We start from the raw sequence: 17,246 nt of genomic DNA, 5'->3' as shown, positions 1-17,246 counted from the left end.
TATTTTTCTGTATTTTGTATTTTTTGCTTCTTTTTTCTTTCTCTTTCTTATTTTTGTAACTTTTTCTGAAACTTTAATAAATATCATTAAAAAAAAAAAGGAGCTGGGACCGAAAGACGGGAGCTCACCCCGCTGCGGGGATTCGAACCGCTGACCAAGCGATCGGCAAGCCCTAGGCACTGAGGTTTTACCCACAGCGCCACCCGCGTCCCACTACTACTACTACTACTACTAATAACAACAATGGAATAAATAAATAAATAAACAATAAACAATTTTTTTAAAACATACGTTTCCACAAAAGTCAACTTCTGTGACTAGAACATATTCTGCAAATCAAATAACTCTGGCTAGATTTTCAGTGTTGCCCTGTGTATTCTACTTCTGCTGGCCACAGGGGGAAGACACTATCCAGCACAACACTGTGGCTGCCTTCACACAACAGTTCATTCTGTTTCCCCAATGGTGAATTTCCGCATTATATCTGAGCTTTCACATGACGTAAAAGCCATTTCCAGAATACTGTGGAAGTTTAGTGCTCTTTTTCATGTTAATTGCTTCCAGAAAAAAACCCCAAAACAAAAACAAAGCTGTTTATAACTCCATTAACTTTGAAAATCGAGGGAGTAAAGTGATGAAATTTGGGGTGTTATCCTGCCATACAGTTTTCAGGGGGGAATTTAGTGCAACTTGTCAGTACATCGGTCCAAAAGCTACAGGTCCAAAACACAACAGGTACTGCAGCATGAAAGGAATATTAGAAAATGGAAAAGCTAGCATTATAAACAGGAAAACTAACATAACATTCACCCTGTTGGAATGCCCTCTGTCACTATCCCTACCCCAGCCCCTGGGAGTCGTGCTGTGCTCGTTTCTCCATCAGCAGGGCAGTTTGCCTTTTGCATGCTTCTCCCACGTACACAAATCCAAGGTGATGCAAAAGAACAAGAGGCTAGCTTCATGTGGCCGTTAGAATTTTTGAGTGTAGGTTGTGCAGCATTGAAACATAAGGTATTTTCTGGAGCAACACAAGGCCAGACTAGACATAATAGCTACAGGAGTGGTTGGTGGGGCACGAATGATGACCTGGCTTCCCAATGCTGTGATTCGCTGCTTGTTCCAGAGAGGCACAGGCCAGGCAACCAATCTGAAGCTCCCGCCACTGCGCTTGGGTTGAGCTTCCCATTCTCTTGCCTTTCCCCCTCTTGGTACCAAATAGCTCCACACCGTCACACAACCCTTGCCGCACCACCACCCCACCAGCAGCTACTGGATGGCAGTGAGTTCATACATTTAAACCTGTATCTATCTATCTATCATCTATCTATCTATCATCTATCTATCTATCTATCTATCATCTATCTATATCTATCTATCTATCTATCATCTATCTATCTATCTATCTATCTATCTATCTATCTATCTATCTATCTATCTATCAATCTATCTATCTATCATCTATCATCTATCTATCTATCTATCATCTATCTATCTATCATCTATCTATCTATCTATCTATCTATCTATCTATCTATCTATCTATCTATCATCTATCTATCTATCATCTATCATCATCTATCTATCTATCTATCTATCTATCTATCTATCTATCTATCTATCTATCATCTATCTATCTATCATCTATCTATCTATCATCTATCTATCATCTATCATCTATCTATCATCTATCATCTATCTATCATCATCATCTATCATCTATCTATCTATCATCATCATCATCACCACAGAGTGGTTCACAACATAAAAGTACAAAATGAGAACACAAAATACTTAAAAAACAAAAACAAACCAGTAGCCCTTATGGAGAGAGGGGGTCCTTGAGGTATTGTGGTCTTGAGCTGTTTGAGGTTTTATAAGTCAAAGCCAGCACTTTGAATTGGGCCCAAAATGTATTTGGCAGCCAGTGCAGTCAGGCCAGGACTGGTGTAATATATTTATACCGTCTTGTCCCAGTCAGCAACCTAGATGAAGTTTTCGAACCATTTTCAGAGGCAACCCTATGTACAATGCATTGCAATAATCTAACCTTGAGGTTACCAGAGCCCAGACAACAGAAGTTAGGCTATCCCTGTGCAGACAAGGGTGCAACTGGGCCTCCAGCTGAAGCTCAATCATACAGAAAGCAGGGGGTTGGAGGGCAAAAGTGGTGACCTCCCTGCAGCCTGTTCCTGAAGGCTCCTACTCTGGTTAGGCTCTGATGATGGAGGTGAACCTGGCTAGGGACTAAGAGTTGAGAGCCCAGCTTAGATGGCAGATTGCAGAGAGGACTATTATTATATTTTTTTTGGGGGGGAAACACCCTGTTCTACACATTTGCAGTAGATCTGGGTTTAAATACATATATTTGCTGCCACATTATCTAGTTTGGTCCATGATCTCAGGAGTTCTGTACCACGGGTGAAAATATCTCCAGCTTGATGACTGTGTTTAGCGCTTTCCCTCAGTCCCTAAACAGATTCTCTTTCTGCTCACGGAGTCCAGAATGTTTTGCTTACCTTCCAGTCCAGATAAGCTCCTCCCCAATCTCATGCACAGCTGGCATCTCGTCATCTTCGCTGCCTCCCCCCCCACCGCCCCCTCCACCCCCTCCGCCTCCGGCTCCTCCGGCCGTGCCATTCATTTGTCCAGCCTCACTCAGGGAAAACACAGATTTTCTGGTGGAAGAGAGAAATAGCAAAGTGTTAACCTGGTGCCCAAAGCGCAATACCGCTTAGCCCAGCCTGCAAGCCTTTGTTCCTCTGAGGTTCTTTCATCAGGACTACTGCTGAAAAGAGCCTCCCTTTTACCTCTTCTCAGCAGAGGGCACTTTCTTGGGTGGCTCTATTCTAATGTTTGGGTCCCACTCTCCAGGCGGCAGAACGATGACCTCGTCCAGAAACTCATCTATTCCAGCTATCAGGTCATCTCTGTCTCTAGCTTTGTAGGCGACATCGCTGAACAGCTGGAAGTAAAAGTGAAAACAGGAATTATCTGGACAAGTCACTACCCAAGAAAATGCAGTGGAATACAATGGAGAGTGTTAAGTTGTGGGTGAACATATCAGACGACACAGCGATTCTTCAAACAGCTCTTGTTTATTCACAGGCCAGAACAGAACTGAACTGAAGGGTTCAGCCAGCCTGCTTATATAGAGCTCCAGTACCACACAACTGTAACAACTTTCTGTAACTATCCAATCACTGAACGTCACTTTCGATCCCTTATTTGCATATGTGGACCTGAGTAAAAACTATCTACAGTATCCCCCTGCTAGCCCAGGGTGAGAACTTCAGTACATAACACTGAGCCCATTTCTTATGTGTAAACCAGTCTCCACTTGCGTAATGGAACTCTGCCCCCTCTACCTGTGTGCTCTCCAGATCTGTGCTAGGGTTCCCCCCCAACTTTCTGGAGCAGATCTGGGAAGGGCACTGGAGGTGGGAGGTGTCATGCAAGCCGAAATCCTTCACTGACTTAGTTGAACCCTTTGGTTCAGATCCGTTGCAGAGTTGGCTATGTGTTTACCACCTTTCTGCACAAGGTACAGAATATGCCTTTTGTAATGCTGACCCTGGGTTATGCTATTGCATGACATCCTCAATAAAATATGAGAGCAGCATGGGTGTAGCCAGGATTTTGTTACGGGGGCAGGCTTAATGTTTTTTTTAGGGGGGCAGAACCTCAGTTAGTTAAGTATTTTTATTGATGTACTTGGATGGGGGGGGCAGCTGCCCCCCTTGGAGAGGAAGCATCTACGAAGACATTGAAAATGCACTTACATCATCTACCATGAGGGTGGCGATGGCTCTGCCAATTTCATTGTAGGATTTTGCCTTTCCAGTGGGACCCAGGAGGATAAAGAGGAATCTGGTTTAAAGAGGGGGAAAAGAAGCAAACTCATGAAGCATGAATGATGATACGCACGCCATCTCACTGTGCTGCTCCCAGCTTAAATGACAGTTACGCTACTTCAGTGTCTCCCAACATGGCCCCCTTAAGCTCTTTAGGACTGGGGGTGATTGGCTGCAGCTGATGAGAATTGGAGGGCACCAAATTAGGGAAAGCTGTACTAGGCAAAACAGTTTCTATCTATTGCTCCCTTTTGAGGCTTCTATCCTAGACTTCTCCTAATGAATTAAAACATCTTGAACTCCTTGGGTGTGATTTTCCTTTCAATAGTTAACATGCAAGTGATATTGTTCAGAAAGATTTGCTCTGCCAAAATGGGACTATAATGCCTGCTAATTTCACTATTGCTGTCTAGATGTACTTAGCAACATTACCTTGGTGTTTTGTACATACAATGGGCCAGTTACAGTCACATCATGCAGAAATTACTATTGCTTGTAGCTGCATCAATTACCTGAGATTTAATTCTATAGCACAGAAAAAATTATCTGTGCCTATAGTTTTGGGAAATAAAAACCAGTAGCTCCTGATGGGTCGTTTTTCTGCTAAATGCAAATATTTGGCAGGTCTGGGCTTGGTCAGTGTACAGTTGGATGGCTGCCTGCAAACTGTGTATTTGCTGCTTTGGGTGCAGTGATGGAAGAAAGTGGAGATAAATATACATGCAGCAAAATAAAATTAAGAAAAATGGAAGCAGAGTTGAGAATGCTCATCAAAACGAAGCCCAACAAAAGGGTGTACTTTCATGGGATGGTGTCCAAATGGCAGACATATTCAGGGGCAGAAGGCGTTCCTCCTGAAGGCCTTGCTTTCAGCCACCCTCTTCCTCTGCCTTTGATTTTTTGTAGGGCTGGGTGGGGGTGGGGGGCACAATCCCCCTTTTAATCATCTACCTACCTCGTTGGGACAGGCACTTCTGTCACTCCACCCAGCATGGTCGACTGAATGAGCCGGACAAACGCTACAAATGGCTTGTCCAGGAAGTCCACTTCTCCCACAAGGACATTGGAGGCCTCAGCATCTTTGGGGATCTTCTTAATGAATTTGTTTTTGAGCTGGGAGGAAAACAAAAGCATTTCTCTAAAGATCAGCGACCCCCTTCTTTCGGTTTGTCTCTTTCTGCCTGAGTCAAAGCAAGAGCAAACTCCTTGCCAGCTGGGGCAACACGTCGCTCAGAATCCGCCTGGGACTCTTAACACTCACAATGTGGCTGCAGTTGGATCTGTGGTAATTTCCATTTGCGCGGACAGGTGGAGACCCCCCTGACCCTGGGTGACACACGCGTGGAATAATGACTCAAGACAACGTGTTATGGGATTAAAATTTGGCCACAACTTTATTAAAACTTCAGCTGGAGGGAGACCTTGGCTTAGGCATTGGGCGTTTATCCCTTCCAGTCCCCGGCCAGGGATCTGGGAAACATCAGGGTTATCCACAATATGTGGGGATTGGGCTGGCTCTGGAAAGCGTCTGTTCAACCAGAGAGCCCGCCCCCCCATTTCACCACTGCTGCAGGGGAGAGCAATGACAACCTAACGGTGTATGGCCAATGCCTCCCCTCAAAACAACCCCTTTAACGGGGAACCCTGGGATCGCCACTGTCCCTAATTTAGGGAAGATAGACTAAAGGATTCTGCCCAAGGCCTGAAACCGCCAAAGTTGTGACGTTTTGCTACGGGGAAGGCAAAACCTGCCAATGCAGGAAAATTCATTTCTGGCCTTTCAACAGCAACCGTAAGGTAGCAGCGCCCGCGTACCTGTGGAGAAGAGGTTAACCTGCAAAAGAAGGCTTAACTGAGGGTGGGCAGGGTGGGAGAAGCTCTGAAGCCGACTGAGAACTCCCAGGTAAGTTCCGCCCACTGTTGTGTGGGCTGGTCGATCTCTCCCCTTACCTGGCCAACTCTCTCCTGCCTACGTCCCCCCCCCCCCAGCTGGGACTGGGTAACTGGCAGAGGTAGGCGGCTACCTCCAGGTGTCCGGGGGGGGGGTATCTAGGCTGTACTGCCGGGAGCCGCATGGGATCGGGGGGGGGCTGCTCACAACTGCGCAAAAGGCACCCCCCGTTTGATGTGGGGAGTGGTCATTGTGAAATTTGCCTTCAGCAGTTCCCGCCGCAAAAGTCACTTCCAAATCCAATTCTGTGCCAACCTTTGCAGATTTCCTGTTCTACACCTCAGCTATTACCCTCAATGTTTACCTGGTTCCAACTTATTCACCCCTCAGATTCTACAGCAGTAAATGCTGCCCTCGACAAATGCTAAAGTCGCTCAGTGATGTGGTTAGTACAACCTCTATTGAGAGTGTTTTTATTTATTAGCCATTATGCCAATTTACTTAATTTTAATCTGTTTAGTAGCTGGACCTCTTGAAAGCTTAGCTTTGTACTTATTTAATGTTGCTGGAGACTGGTTTCCAGCCATCCTAGTTTTGATTCTTGGTAGTTTTACCGAATGTTGGGGATGGAGAAGAAATGAATTGGTTACTGTGTATGTACTATGTTACTACTATGGGAAATCCAGTTTTGGTGTTTACAGTTTCTGTTTGTTGTTTTTATTGTTAAAATTGTTAATAAAAATATATTTTTTAAAAGGAAAACAAAAAAGAAACTATAAATATTGTCAAATGAAATCATATTTAACAGAGACAAATGCACATATTATGGGAAAGTATGCACAAACATGAAGATATCGTGAAAATAACATACAAAAATGCGTTATATTAGGAAAATTGCTTGCAAAAATGCATATTTTAGTCAAAACTGCATATGAAACTGTTTATTAGAAGACATTTGCAGTAAAATGCTGATCAATTGTCATGAGTGTTTAAAAATAAATAAATTCACAAATTGCTGCAAAATGTGGAGAACTGAATTTAAGATTGGAAAACTGGGAAACAGAACAGTGACACTGACAGAGCCATCCTTACTGAAGGTAGACCGTGTGGCTGTAGCGTCATTGCAATAATTATCCTAAATTGGCCTGACCTGACTACAACTCCCATCAGCCCCAGCCAGCAGAATCATAAGATGTGGGTGCTTAGGGGAGCACAGCTGTACTGGCTAGGGCTGATGGGAGTTGTAGTCCAAAATTCTGGAGGCTGCCATATTGGTATAGGCAGACTTAAATCAATTTTAGTGGTTCATTGGGAAGTTCTACTGTACTGTCATTAAATCCAGTGGAGCTTTAGTGGTAGAACATCCCTGTGGACTGTGCCTGAAGAGTATGAAATTAATCCAGAGTGCCAGAACTTTACTGTTCTTCCCTTGCTAAATCCTCCCCATATGCCCACCACAGAACATCACAGTATATTTATATTTTAGGAACAAGGAAACTGCCTTATATTGATCCATCTAACTCAACACTGCCAACACTGACTGACAGCAGCTCACCAGGATTCCAGACAAGGGTCTCTTCCAGCCAGCAGCGGGTGGTGTGTTGGGGACATCCATCCAAGCAGATGAGTCACTGCTGCTTACAAAGAACAAGAGGAGGAAGTGCAAAGGCACTGGCAGGAGTGCTGGATTGACTCTGATGGTGCCAGCCTCTTGGCCATCTCCCACTTCCTCCTCTCCTTCCCCGTAAGCAGCAGCAACTCAGCAGTCAGGAGGTCAGATGTGATAAGTGAGAACTGGCATCTTAAGTAGGGCTACTAAGTGAGCTCATAGCTGAGTAACATGATTCAGTGTCTTACAAGTTCTCATAGCTCGTACTCTAAACCACAATGCCATGCTAAGTTCATCTTCTTGATCACATATCCCATAAGTAAACATAAAATGTGTGGGATAACCAGCCTCATATAACCAACATGCTTAAGTCTAATTAATGCATGAAGGCATTAATACCATAAGAGTAAGCTGTCCTGCCAGGCTTAGCTATGACCACTTCCCCTTATCTTGGGAGGAACTAGGTAATCAAGCCTTTGTATACATGTGAACTTTGGTGTGTGAGGAGTTCTGAGCTGCTCCTGCCAGCCACATGGCTTTAACAAGCCTCTCTTGAGTTCCGATACCAATAGTTTAGGAACTTTTACCACTTTCTAAGCAAGCTAAGTTTTACTGCCTGTGCAACTTTTTCTGAATGCTGTATGGAAAAGCACATAAACCTGACCTTTGGAGAGTTAGTAAGTAAACCATTTTAAATTTACCATACATGTGATTTTTTCCTATGCTGGGGAAACAGGGAAACTTTGGTAGGAACTTGAAGGAGCATATTTTAAAGGTCTAACAGCCTATATTTCCACACTTGGATGCATATTTTGTTATTTTAAAGCTCCACTGGGGTTCTCTCCCAGCTTGGATCTTGCTCCCAACTTGGATCTTGGGATCCAGAAATCCCCCCCCCCCGAAGGGTGCTGAGATACAAAGAAGGAGAGCACTTCTTTGATCTTATTACTTCTGTAGGAAGGAGAATTCAGCTTTTGATAAAACACCTTTGTGGAATTCTTTCTTCTTTGAAAACATTGAAGCCATTGCAGCAGAAGAGTGAGATATGCATGTAGTGGAGGATAGAAACCTCATTTAACAGATCCATGCCCAAGACTCTTCTTGTCCTTTTCTGGCTGTTTCATTATTATTAGCCTAAAAAGGCTCAATAAACTTCAGGTTGAGGTTTATTATAATCTATATGCTGGCATGAGGAGAGGCATGTGAGTAAGGCAGAAAGCTCTCCCTCCTACCCACTGCTGCCACCCCCCTTTTTACTAATCTTTTAAATCCATAATGGAAAAAAAGCCAACAAAGCTTTTGGAATAAGCAGAGAGCAGGAGTTAGGAGCAACCTCTAAGCTTCATGTAAAACTTCATGTAAAAGTCCCTTTGTAGTGGCCCTACTAGGCTGATTAAGACCAGTGTTCTTTTGGGAGCAAAATACTTTGCATGCCTTCAGGTTAACCCTCCCCACACCCACTTTTCAAGCAGGAGACACGAACTTGCATTCAGAAGCTGCCAGATACCAAGTCAGAGCAATCGTCTGGAGTTCACTAGCAGAGGTTCTCCAGGATTTCTGATAGATCTCTCTTAGCCACACCTGGAGATGCCATGGACGGAATTTAGGACCTTCTGCATCATGCAAAACAGGTGCTCTGCTACAGCCCTTCCCTTTGTGTCAAAACAAATCCTTACTGTGGAGAACTATGGAGGTGACCCCAAAGCACTACTTCTAGGGCTGCAACTATACTGCCCCCTGCCAACCAGTGCCAGTGCCTTTGACAGAATTTGGCATTAGTTGTGTGGGATAGCTCAGCTGGTAGAACATGAGACTCTTAATTCATGGTTGTGGGTTCAAGCCCCATGTTGGGCAAAAATAATCCGGCATTGCAGGGGGTTGGACTAGATGACCCTCGTGGTCCCTTCCAATTCTAAAATTCTATGATTTTCAGGCAAAGCTTTTTCATGCTGCCCCTATTGAATTTCTGTCAAAACCCTGTATAGGAAGGTTTTTTTAAAAAATATTTAGTGTTTTTTTAATGTTTTTATATATGTTGGAAGTTGCCCAGAGTGGCTGGAGGAACCCAATCAGAAGGGTGGGGTATGATAACAACCACAACCACAACAGAAATAATAGAACAGGACGTCCCTATTTTCATCGGAGAAATGTTGGATGTAGCTTCTGAAAGAAATGTCATTTGGTTTTTTTTTTTTTTTTTTAAACAAAAGCTTGTGTCGAGGGATGACTTTCAATAGAACGCAGCGAGGGAGCTGCTCTGCTACGTACGAAACCCTGACCCAGAATCAGGTCGTCTACGAATGATTTAGCACCGGGTTCCCCATGAACGTGCGGTGCGCCAAGGGCAAGAGGCGGCCCCCTTCCGGCCACGCTCCGCTCCCCGGGCGGACGGCTCTCCGCACCGGGAGGCCGCGCGGGCGCGCGGCAAACCGGCTATCCGAGGCCAACCAAGGCTCCGCGGCGCTGCGGTATCGTTACGTTTAGGGGGGATTCTGACTTAGAGGCGTTCAGTCATAATCCCACAGATGGTAGCTTCGCCCCATTGGCTCCTCAGCCAAGCACATACACCAAAGGTCTGAACCTGCGGTTCCTCTCGTACTGAGCAGGATTACGATCGCAACAACACATCATCAGTAGGGTAAAACTAACCTGTCTCACGACGGTCTAATGAAAGAAATGTCATTTGAATTTACATTCCTCAGAACATCCATTCCTTTCACGAACTCCCGTCACTAGCCCTTCCTACTGAATGCTCAAGCTGCCGCCGCCACCACTCCCAATGCAATGGACATGGCTGCTCAAAAGTGGACTCCAAATCCCCCCTCCCCATTAGGATGAAAAGGGATTGGGGGGGGGGAATCTGTCAATTCTGGTTCTCTCAGTTCCTATTTTTCCAAATCATAAATTAAGTTATCCAGATTTCTGCAGCAACTTGCGATTATTATTATTATTATTATTTAATTTTCATGAAAATTCACGAGCATTTTGGTGCAAATTTATCCCAACAAATTTTTTTTGGGCAGTTTTGACTAATATGCATTTTTGCAAGCAGTTTTCTTAATATGATGCATTTTTGTAAATTATTTTTGCTAATATTTTAACTTTCATGCACACATTCCCCTAATATATTCATTTATGAACAGACCGATTGATTGGAGAATTGCACTGCAAAATTTGAAGGATGACTACATTCGTGGCTGACATTTGGTCCTGGGGGTTGGGAACCTAAAAGAAAAGATTTTAGTGTTTGGGATTTCTTACCTGATCTGTGCTTGGTGTATCTGTGATGTCGTTCATGCTTCTGCTTTGTGCATGACCTAAAGGAGTAAACACATTATGCACGCATATATGATAAAATATTATTTATTTATTTTTTAAAAAATGAGAGCTGAGATTCTGGAAATTCTGTCTAGAGATTCAGACTTTTATGTTGTCTGTCCTTGATGTGATTTCTTCACCAAGAAGCCGCTACAACCCAACCCTGAGTATACCACCACAAAGTTTCTCAAACTAGATAGAATCAGGGCAGGCTATAAATGAAGATTGATTTGGGGAGCTGAGTATATTCATACAATCCCTTCATAGCCCAAGAAGACCTCCAACCACATTTTCTGCAACACATTCATTGTTACCACCAATTTGCATATGTGACAGAAAACTTCTAGATAGATAGCTTACAATATACAGGCATTAAAAAGAAAGTGTCAAAACCATGTTGGGGAGAGGATATTGAAAGAAAGGAAAAAGGAGCCAAGTGGTCCTTGAAGATGTGTGAAGGAATTTGCTGATGAGTTTTATGTCCTGCTCTTCCTCTCTGCACCTGAGATGCTACTTTTGCTCTGCCTGATAAGGCCTAGTTATCTAACTGTAACCTCTGCTAGTTAAGTGACTTAATTTTATGCACTAGTAAAGCTCAGGCAAGGAAATGACTCCATATAACCCTGTGCAATTTACAAGCCTGTGGACTCCACTTTTGTGGTTCCCCAGCAGCTGCTGTTATTCTGACCAAGTGAAAGGTGTTTCAAACATCACAACTGGTGTGGTTAACTGAAGGAAATTCACTGCGCCTGGCCCCATGCTCAGCACCAGAAATCATGGCTTTCCTCCATCATCCTGCTATCCTGGTACCACAGGATATGCACCTGTGCAGAAGTGTATCAGGACAAGGACGCCAGGGCCTGCCTGCTGAGTTCTCTCCCGCCATTTTGTGACAGGAAGAACTGGAAGAAAACTCACGTAATCGCCCATAACTTGCGCTCTGCCTCATTCTGAGATCTTCTGACGAACGATGAAGGCTGGCCCCTGCAGCTGGACTCCGGACAGGGCTACGATCTGCAAACACGAAGAAAGAAGATTGGAAATGAGAGGATCAGCTTGACACCTTGAAAAGGTTGCACTTTGCACTTTTCTTTTTGAGATAATGAACAAAACAAATTGTTCATCACTGCCTCAATGCCTCTGTTTTCGGATGGGCATGCAACTCCATGAAAACCATTTTCCTGGCTGAAGTGAAGGACAAGATGGCACCTCTCCCCATTCCATAGACCAAAAAGCTGATTGGACGGGCACCATTGACAGGGCAGTGTCCTCCCCCGAGTGCAGCAGGCTGGCTTAAGAGAGCGTAGGATGGTAGGGCATTTGGCATGGACACCTCTGTCTTCTAACACCTCACTGCCACCCCCCAGCATCTGTCACCTGAGGCAGCTGCCTCACTCTACCTAATGTGTGGAATGTTTCTATACATTGCCTACATTATGAATCTGGATATGATCCTACAGAAGAAGCCAGTGTGGAGCAGTGGTTAGAGTGTCAGAATCGAACCTGGGAGACCAGGGTTCAAATCCCCACTCCGCCACGGTGCTCACTGGGTGACTTTGGGCCAGTCACTCCCTCTCAGCCCAACCTCCCTCATAGGATTGGACGTAACCCCCAGGGGTCCTTTACCTTTACCTGTGGGGATTAAATGAGGAGAAAGGAGAACCTTGTATGCCACCTTGTATGGGGGAAAAGGTGGGATACAAATGCAAAAACAACAACAATACAATTATGGGTGTGAATGCACCCAGGATGAACCTCTGTCTATACTACCACTGCAGATGTGTCTCTTCCACCTTGCCTGTGCAGAATGGCAAGCTGGGCAACCTGCACTCACTTGTGTTTGAGACAGATTTGCCAATATCTGCCAGTGATCGGTGGATGGGTTTCTTGGTCTGATGACGGTGTTTTCTCAGGAGCACGTAGCTTATTTTCTCACGCAGTTCTGGTTTCAGCAGGCCGTCTTCTATCTGCTTCTCAATGACATCATCTGGGAGGGAGATATCATACATGTTACTGGTCTGCAGGGCCACCCCCTGCCAGGCCATGCTCTTAACTGTGACAATCCTTGATGCCGGGGGAGGAGGGGGAAAGTCACTGCCATAAGCCTCATTAGTGCCAAATAAGGCTCTAGCCACCCATCTAGCCATCTATCTATCTATCATCTATCTATCTCTATCATCTAGCTATCTATTGGCTATTTGGGATGAACAGCATGTCAAGAGACTAAGAAATGTGTGTGTGTTTTTTAATGTTGTATCTTAATCTTGTTTTTAAGTTGTATTTCAATTAACTTGTTTTTATTATTGGTTGTTAGCTGCCCTGAGCCCGGTCTTGGCTGGGGAGGGTGGGGTAAAAATAAAATTAATAATAATAATAATAATAATAATAATAATAATAATAATAATAATAATAATTACATTCACAGTCACACTTAGAATGGATTACTGAGTGCTAGTATGGTTGGTAAAGATATTTGACCACCCAGTTCCTAGAAATACATGCTGATAACTCAGGATTTTGCCACTTTGATAGTGATTTCACTAACCCACTGACCCGTGACAGGAACTTATTCGTGGCAGTGGTGGTTCCCCATCTGTGGAGTGTCCTGGTTGAGCTGTGCTTGCCCCCCTCACTATTAACATGCAGGAGGGATATTAAAACATTTCCATTCACCCAGATATTTGATGACTGAAAGACGCCTAGCAACCTAGAAATTATTAGCTGTGACAGTATGTGACTGGTTTTTTTTTTAATTAGATGTTCCTAACGTTTTAATTTTTAAAAGTATATTCTTAGTTATTTTAAATTTTCTAAAGAAGTTTTTGTTTTATTTTTAATTGCACTGTTTTATTACTTTGTTGTTTGCTGCCCATGGCTGCTTCTGGAGGACAAAGGGTTGTAGCCACACAAACAATAAAATCCCCCTTTCAGAAAAAATAAAATACTCAGTGCCCCCCTGGAAATCTACCTCCTTTAAGCAAACAAAAGAAGAAGTGATAAATTTGTGTTCTTTTATGTATCTCTGGTTTCTCCCTATGTCCTACAACATAGTAAAGAAAGATGTTGTTGTAAATAAGGAACCTTGAAGCTTGAAATTATAAAATTATTTATTAAAACCCATGGGACAGACTGGAGAGAAGACTGCCGGCTCAGTCCAATCCGCCTGCCAGGGCCAAATAGGCAGGCAAGCTGCAATCCACTTCCCGGGCCTGAGGGAAGCCAAAAAGGGTTCCCCCAAGCCTGGCCAAACCCCACGCCCCCAACAGGACTGATGGATCCAGGAGAGGCGTTTTTTGCCATCCTGCAACAGCGCCCGATCTGGTGGTAAGCGTCATTACACAATAGATGAAACATGTATGAACGGTTTTTCAAAATTTTCTTCTCTTGTTTCTTTATGCTTCTTCCGCCCCTGTATTTTTATTCAGTGCCCCCCAGTTGCACCCAGGCTACTACAGCCCCCTGGCTTATCCCTCCCAGCACCCCCAGGGGAAAGTATTGCCCACTTCGGGAAGCACTGGACTAGTCATGGCGTTGGTCACCAACCTGGATAGCTTTAAAAGAGGATTCAACAAATTAAATGGATGACAAAGCTATCAATAGCTACTGCTTGTTGTGAGTCACTTTGAGTTGCTTTTGTAAAAATAGAGACGAGTAAGCTTAATAAATAATAACAGCCACAATTATGTTCTATCTCCACTGTCTGAGTCAGAATGTCTCTGAAAAATCAGCTGCTGGGAATGACAAGTGGGGAGACGACCACTGTTCTCAGGCCCCACCTGCAGGATTCCCATTGGGGCACCTGGCTGGCCCAGGTGAGAAAAGGATGAAATTTAAAGACTATTTACAGAAACATTGTAAAATTAATGAATGTTAGAAGGATGTTGGAATGATGTTATGTGGTTTTAGCAGAAATGTTATAAAGGATTAGGAAAAAACTGACTGTTAATTGGTGAAAGGAGGGAAAGTGAAGTTACATTATATTAAGATAAATTACAGGACAAAAATTTGAAAAGATGGAAAGGATTTGCCGAAACAGATAATCGAACTAGAATACAAAAAAGGGAGGTGTGAGGAGGTCAAGGAAATAAGCTAATGAAAGATAAGTTATGGGAAGATTCGCTGTATTTTTTTTTGTTTTTTTATGGATTTTATTTTTCTGTTTTTTCTTTCTTTTTCTTATTCTTGTTTCTTCCTTATTGTGATGTGTTGTATTGTTTTTGCTTAAAATGGTGTTTTTTACTTTTTCTTTCTGTAATCTTTAAAACTTTAATAAATATTATTTTTTTAAAAAAGAGAATAGGATGAAGGACTCTTTGGACTCTTCCTATTGACTGAAATACATTACAGTTCATGGTCCTGACACCACGCCTCATTATTGGTTGAATCACAGAATCATAGAGTTGGAAGGCACCCAGGGTCATCTAGTCAAACCTCCTGCAATGCAGGAACCTCAGCAGTAACTTCCGAATGCCTCATTGATTTGCTCAGCAGCTTCTGAGTGGATTGTGCTTATAGTTGCATGTCTGAGGTTCATACCTATTATTTGTGGCAAGGAGTAGCCATCTAGATCGAGCATCACGGTACCCGTCTGCAGGCAAGTGCGTAGCTCAAAGAGGCTATGCAAAGATAAGGTTGACACGTGTGGTTTGCTCCATCTCTCCCCTCCTTCTTCTACCTTCTCTTCAAACTTGATCCACCTGAAACAAAGATGAAGGAGATGAGACATGAATAGTGCTCAGCATAAATGATACACATGTGGGATGACCAACATGTCTTATTAATGCATGAAGGGGTTAATGCCATAGAGTAAGCTGTCCTGCCAGGCATAGCTAGGGCACTCCCTCTCCCCTTGGGAGTAAGCTAATCAAGCCTATTGTTGTATTTCAGTCTACCAGATAAGCCCAGTGTGTGAGGTCTGAGCTGGTTGCCACCAACAATATAGATGTGTGCAATCTGTGTGTACAATCACACAGTAAGTGTCTCTTGGAACAGCATGCTTAAGTTCTGTTAAGAGGCAAGGCAGCTGCTGGGGAAATTTTCACTTTTGGCAGCATTCAGGATAAAACTGCAAAAACATACAGTGTATTTTAAGAGTATTTGCTATAGTTGTTGTTTGTTGTTATTGTTGTTGTTGTTGCCAATAGTAATAACCAAATAATCAATGCAAGGCAGTCATTTTTTTGTTAAACAAAATGATATGTCTGTTGCATTGCTGGTACTAGTGCCATTTAACGATTTATGGCCACTTCCAGACTGTCACTAATTTGCAGATACGTATAATTAAATTGTACACCAGCCAATTTAGGCTGTACAATTAAAGTGGATTTGGAGCCCCTGTTCAATAAGTCCACTCTCAAAAATGAAACAACTCCCCAATGCTTTTATGTTATGAAAAGTAAGGGGGAAAAGCACTAGAACGTCTGGGATGATGGTGATACTGGGCGATGAATATAACCTCCATACAAACAAATCCAAATGAGTGCTGCTCAATAAACAGCAACGTCATATAACCATACATAACCACTTTGGGCTATATATAAGGATGAACACTTAATAAACAGGCCATCTGGAAGAGCACCATACAACTGTCATTCAGTTATAAACTATTGCTTTGAAGAAGTCATTACAAGTGATCCTACATAAGTGAGGGGGTACTTTTAAAAACAGTATGTTCAAAAGTCTGGACTTTCTAGATTGCCTATTGACCAAAATCTTCTGGGTGGTGTACAAGAATCAATAAAACAGCAGAAGAGCTCCATTTTGGCAGGCCCAAAAGTTTACTTTCAAACTACTTCTTGCTTAAGGGTGTGTGCATTTAGTCACTTAGCTCCCTGTGTAAATTGGGAATCTGACATCTTTCCATCTTTAGTGAGCATTCATTCTGATGTCTTTGTGGGGAAGTGATATGGTATGATTTGATCCTGATCCTCATACCACTTGGCCACAGCCATGGCTTTCCTCAAAGAATCAAGGGAGCTGTCACTTGTTAAGGGTGCTGAGAGTTGATAGGAGACCCCTATTCACCTCACAGAGATGCACTTCCCTGAGTTCTCTGAGAAGAGGGATTGATTGTTAAACCTTCTGGACATGGGGGGGGGGGGATATGGGTCTCCTAAAAACCCTCACCACCCTGGACAGATTACAGTTCCCATGATTCTTTGGGGGAAGCCATGACAGTTCAAAGTGGTACATATGACCCTGCTTTAAATGGATACTGCAGAGGGGGCCGTAGGCTGTAACCACCTTGTAGCAGGGACCTTCCTTTTCATCATTTGTAAAGGATCAGGAACACGGACTGTGCTATACAACCAATTAACATCAAGTCTTCCTTTACAAATTCTCCTCAGAACACAGGAGCCAAGCATGTGCACAGAAATGGGGAAATCAGAATGACTGCACAACAAAGGTTGAATAACTTCCCTGCAAACTTTGTACAAACAGTGCAGGATGAGTGCCCAAAAAACAGTTTGTCTGGAAGTGACCCGTGTCACAGAAGTACATAATGAGTTGTGATCCAAAGCATCTGTGGAAGAAGGCACCACAAGTCAAAGGCAACACATTTTAAACATGGCTGTTA

The 17,246-nt window shown here is 43.4% G+C and overlaps 1 protein-coding gene across 3 annotated transcripts in view; it reads right to left on the bottom strand.

The window, feature by feature from the left end:
* SLC4A5 (solute carrier family 4 member 5) overlaps positions 1-17,246 on the bottom strand; it is a 78,799-nt gene that overhangs the window by 31,620 nt on the left and 29,933 nt on the right. For all 3 annotated transcript variants that reach the window (XM_083629308.1, XM_083629310.1, XM_083629309.1), the window contains 8 exons: positions 15,206-15,366; positions 12,504-12,656; positions 11,588-11,683; positions 10,613-10,668; positions 4,807-4,964; positions 3,780-3,867; positions 2,808-2,962; positions 2,517-2,675 (listed from right to left, as the gene is read on the bottom strand). In XM_083629308.1, the coding sequence (XP_083485434.1) occupies positions 2,517-2,675; positions 2,808-2,962; positions 3,780-3,867; positions 4,807-4,964; positions 10,613-10,668; positions 11,588-11,683; positions 12,504-12,656; positions 15,206-15,366 (1,026 nt within the window). The remainder of the gene's footprint in view (positions 1-2,516; positions 2,676-2,807; positions 2,963-3,779; positions 3,868-4,806; positions 4,965-10,612; positions 10,669-11,587; positions 11,684-12,503; positions 12,657-15,205; positions 15,367-17,246) is intronic.

This window comes from Podarcis filfolensis (assembly GCF_964270895.1).
Source record: "Podarcis filfolensis genome assembly, chromosome: 8".
Classification (NCBI taxonomy): Eukaryota; Metazoa; Chordata; class Lepidosauria; order Squamata; family Lacertidae; genus Podarcis; species Podarcis filfolensis.
Note: the sequence above shows the minus strand (reverse complement) of the source record. Positions and strands in the feature narration are given on the sequence as shown.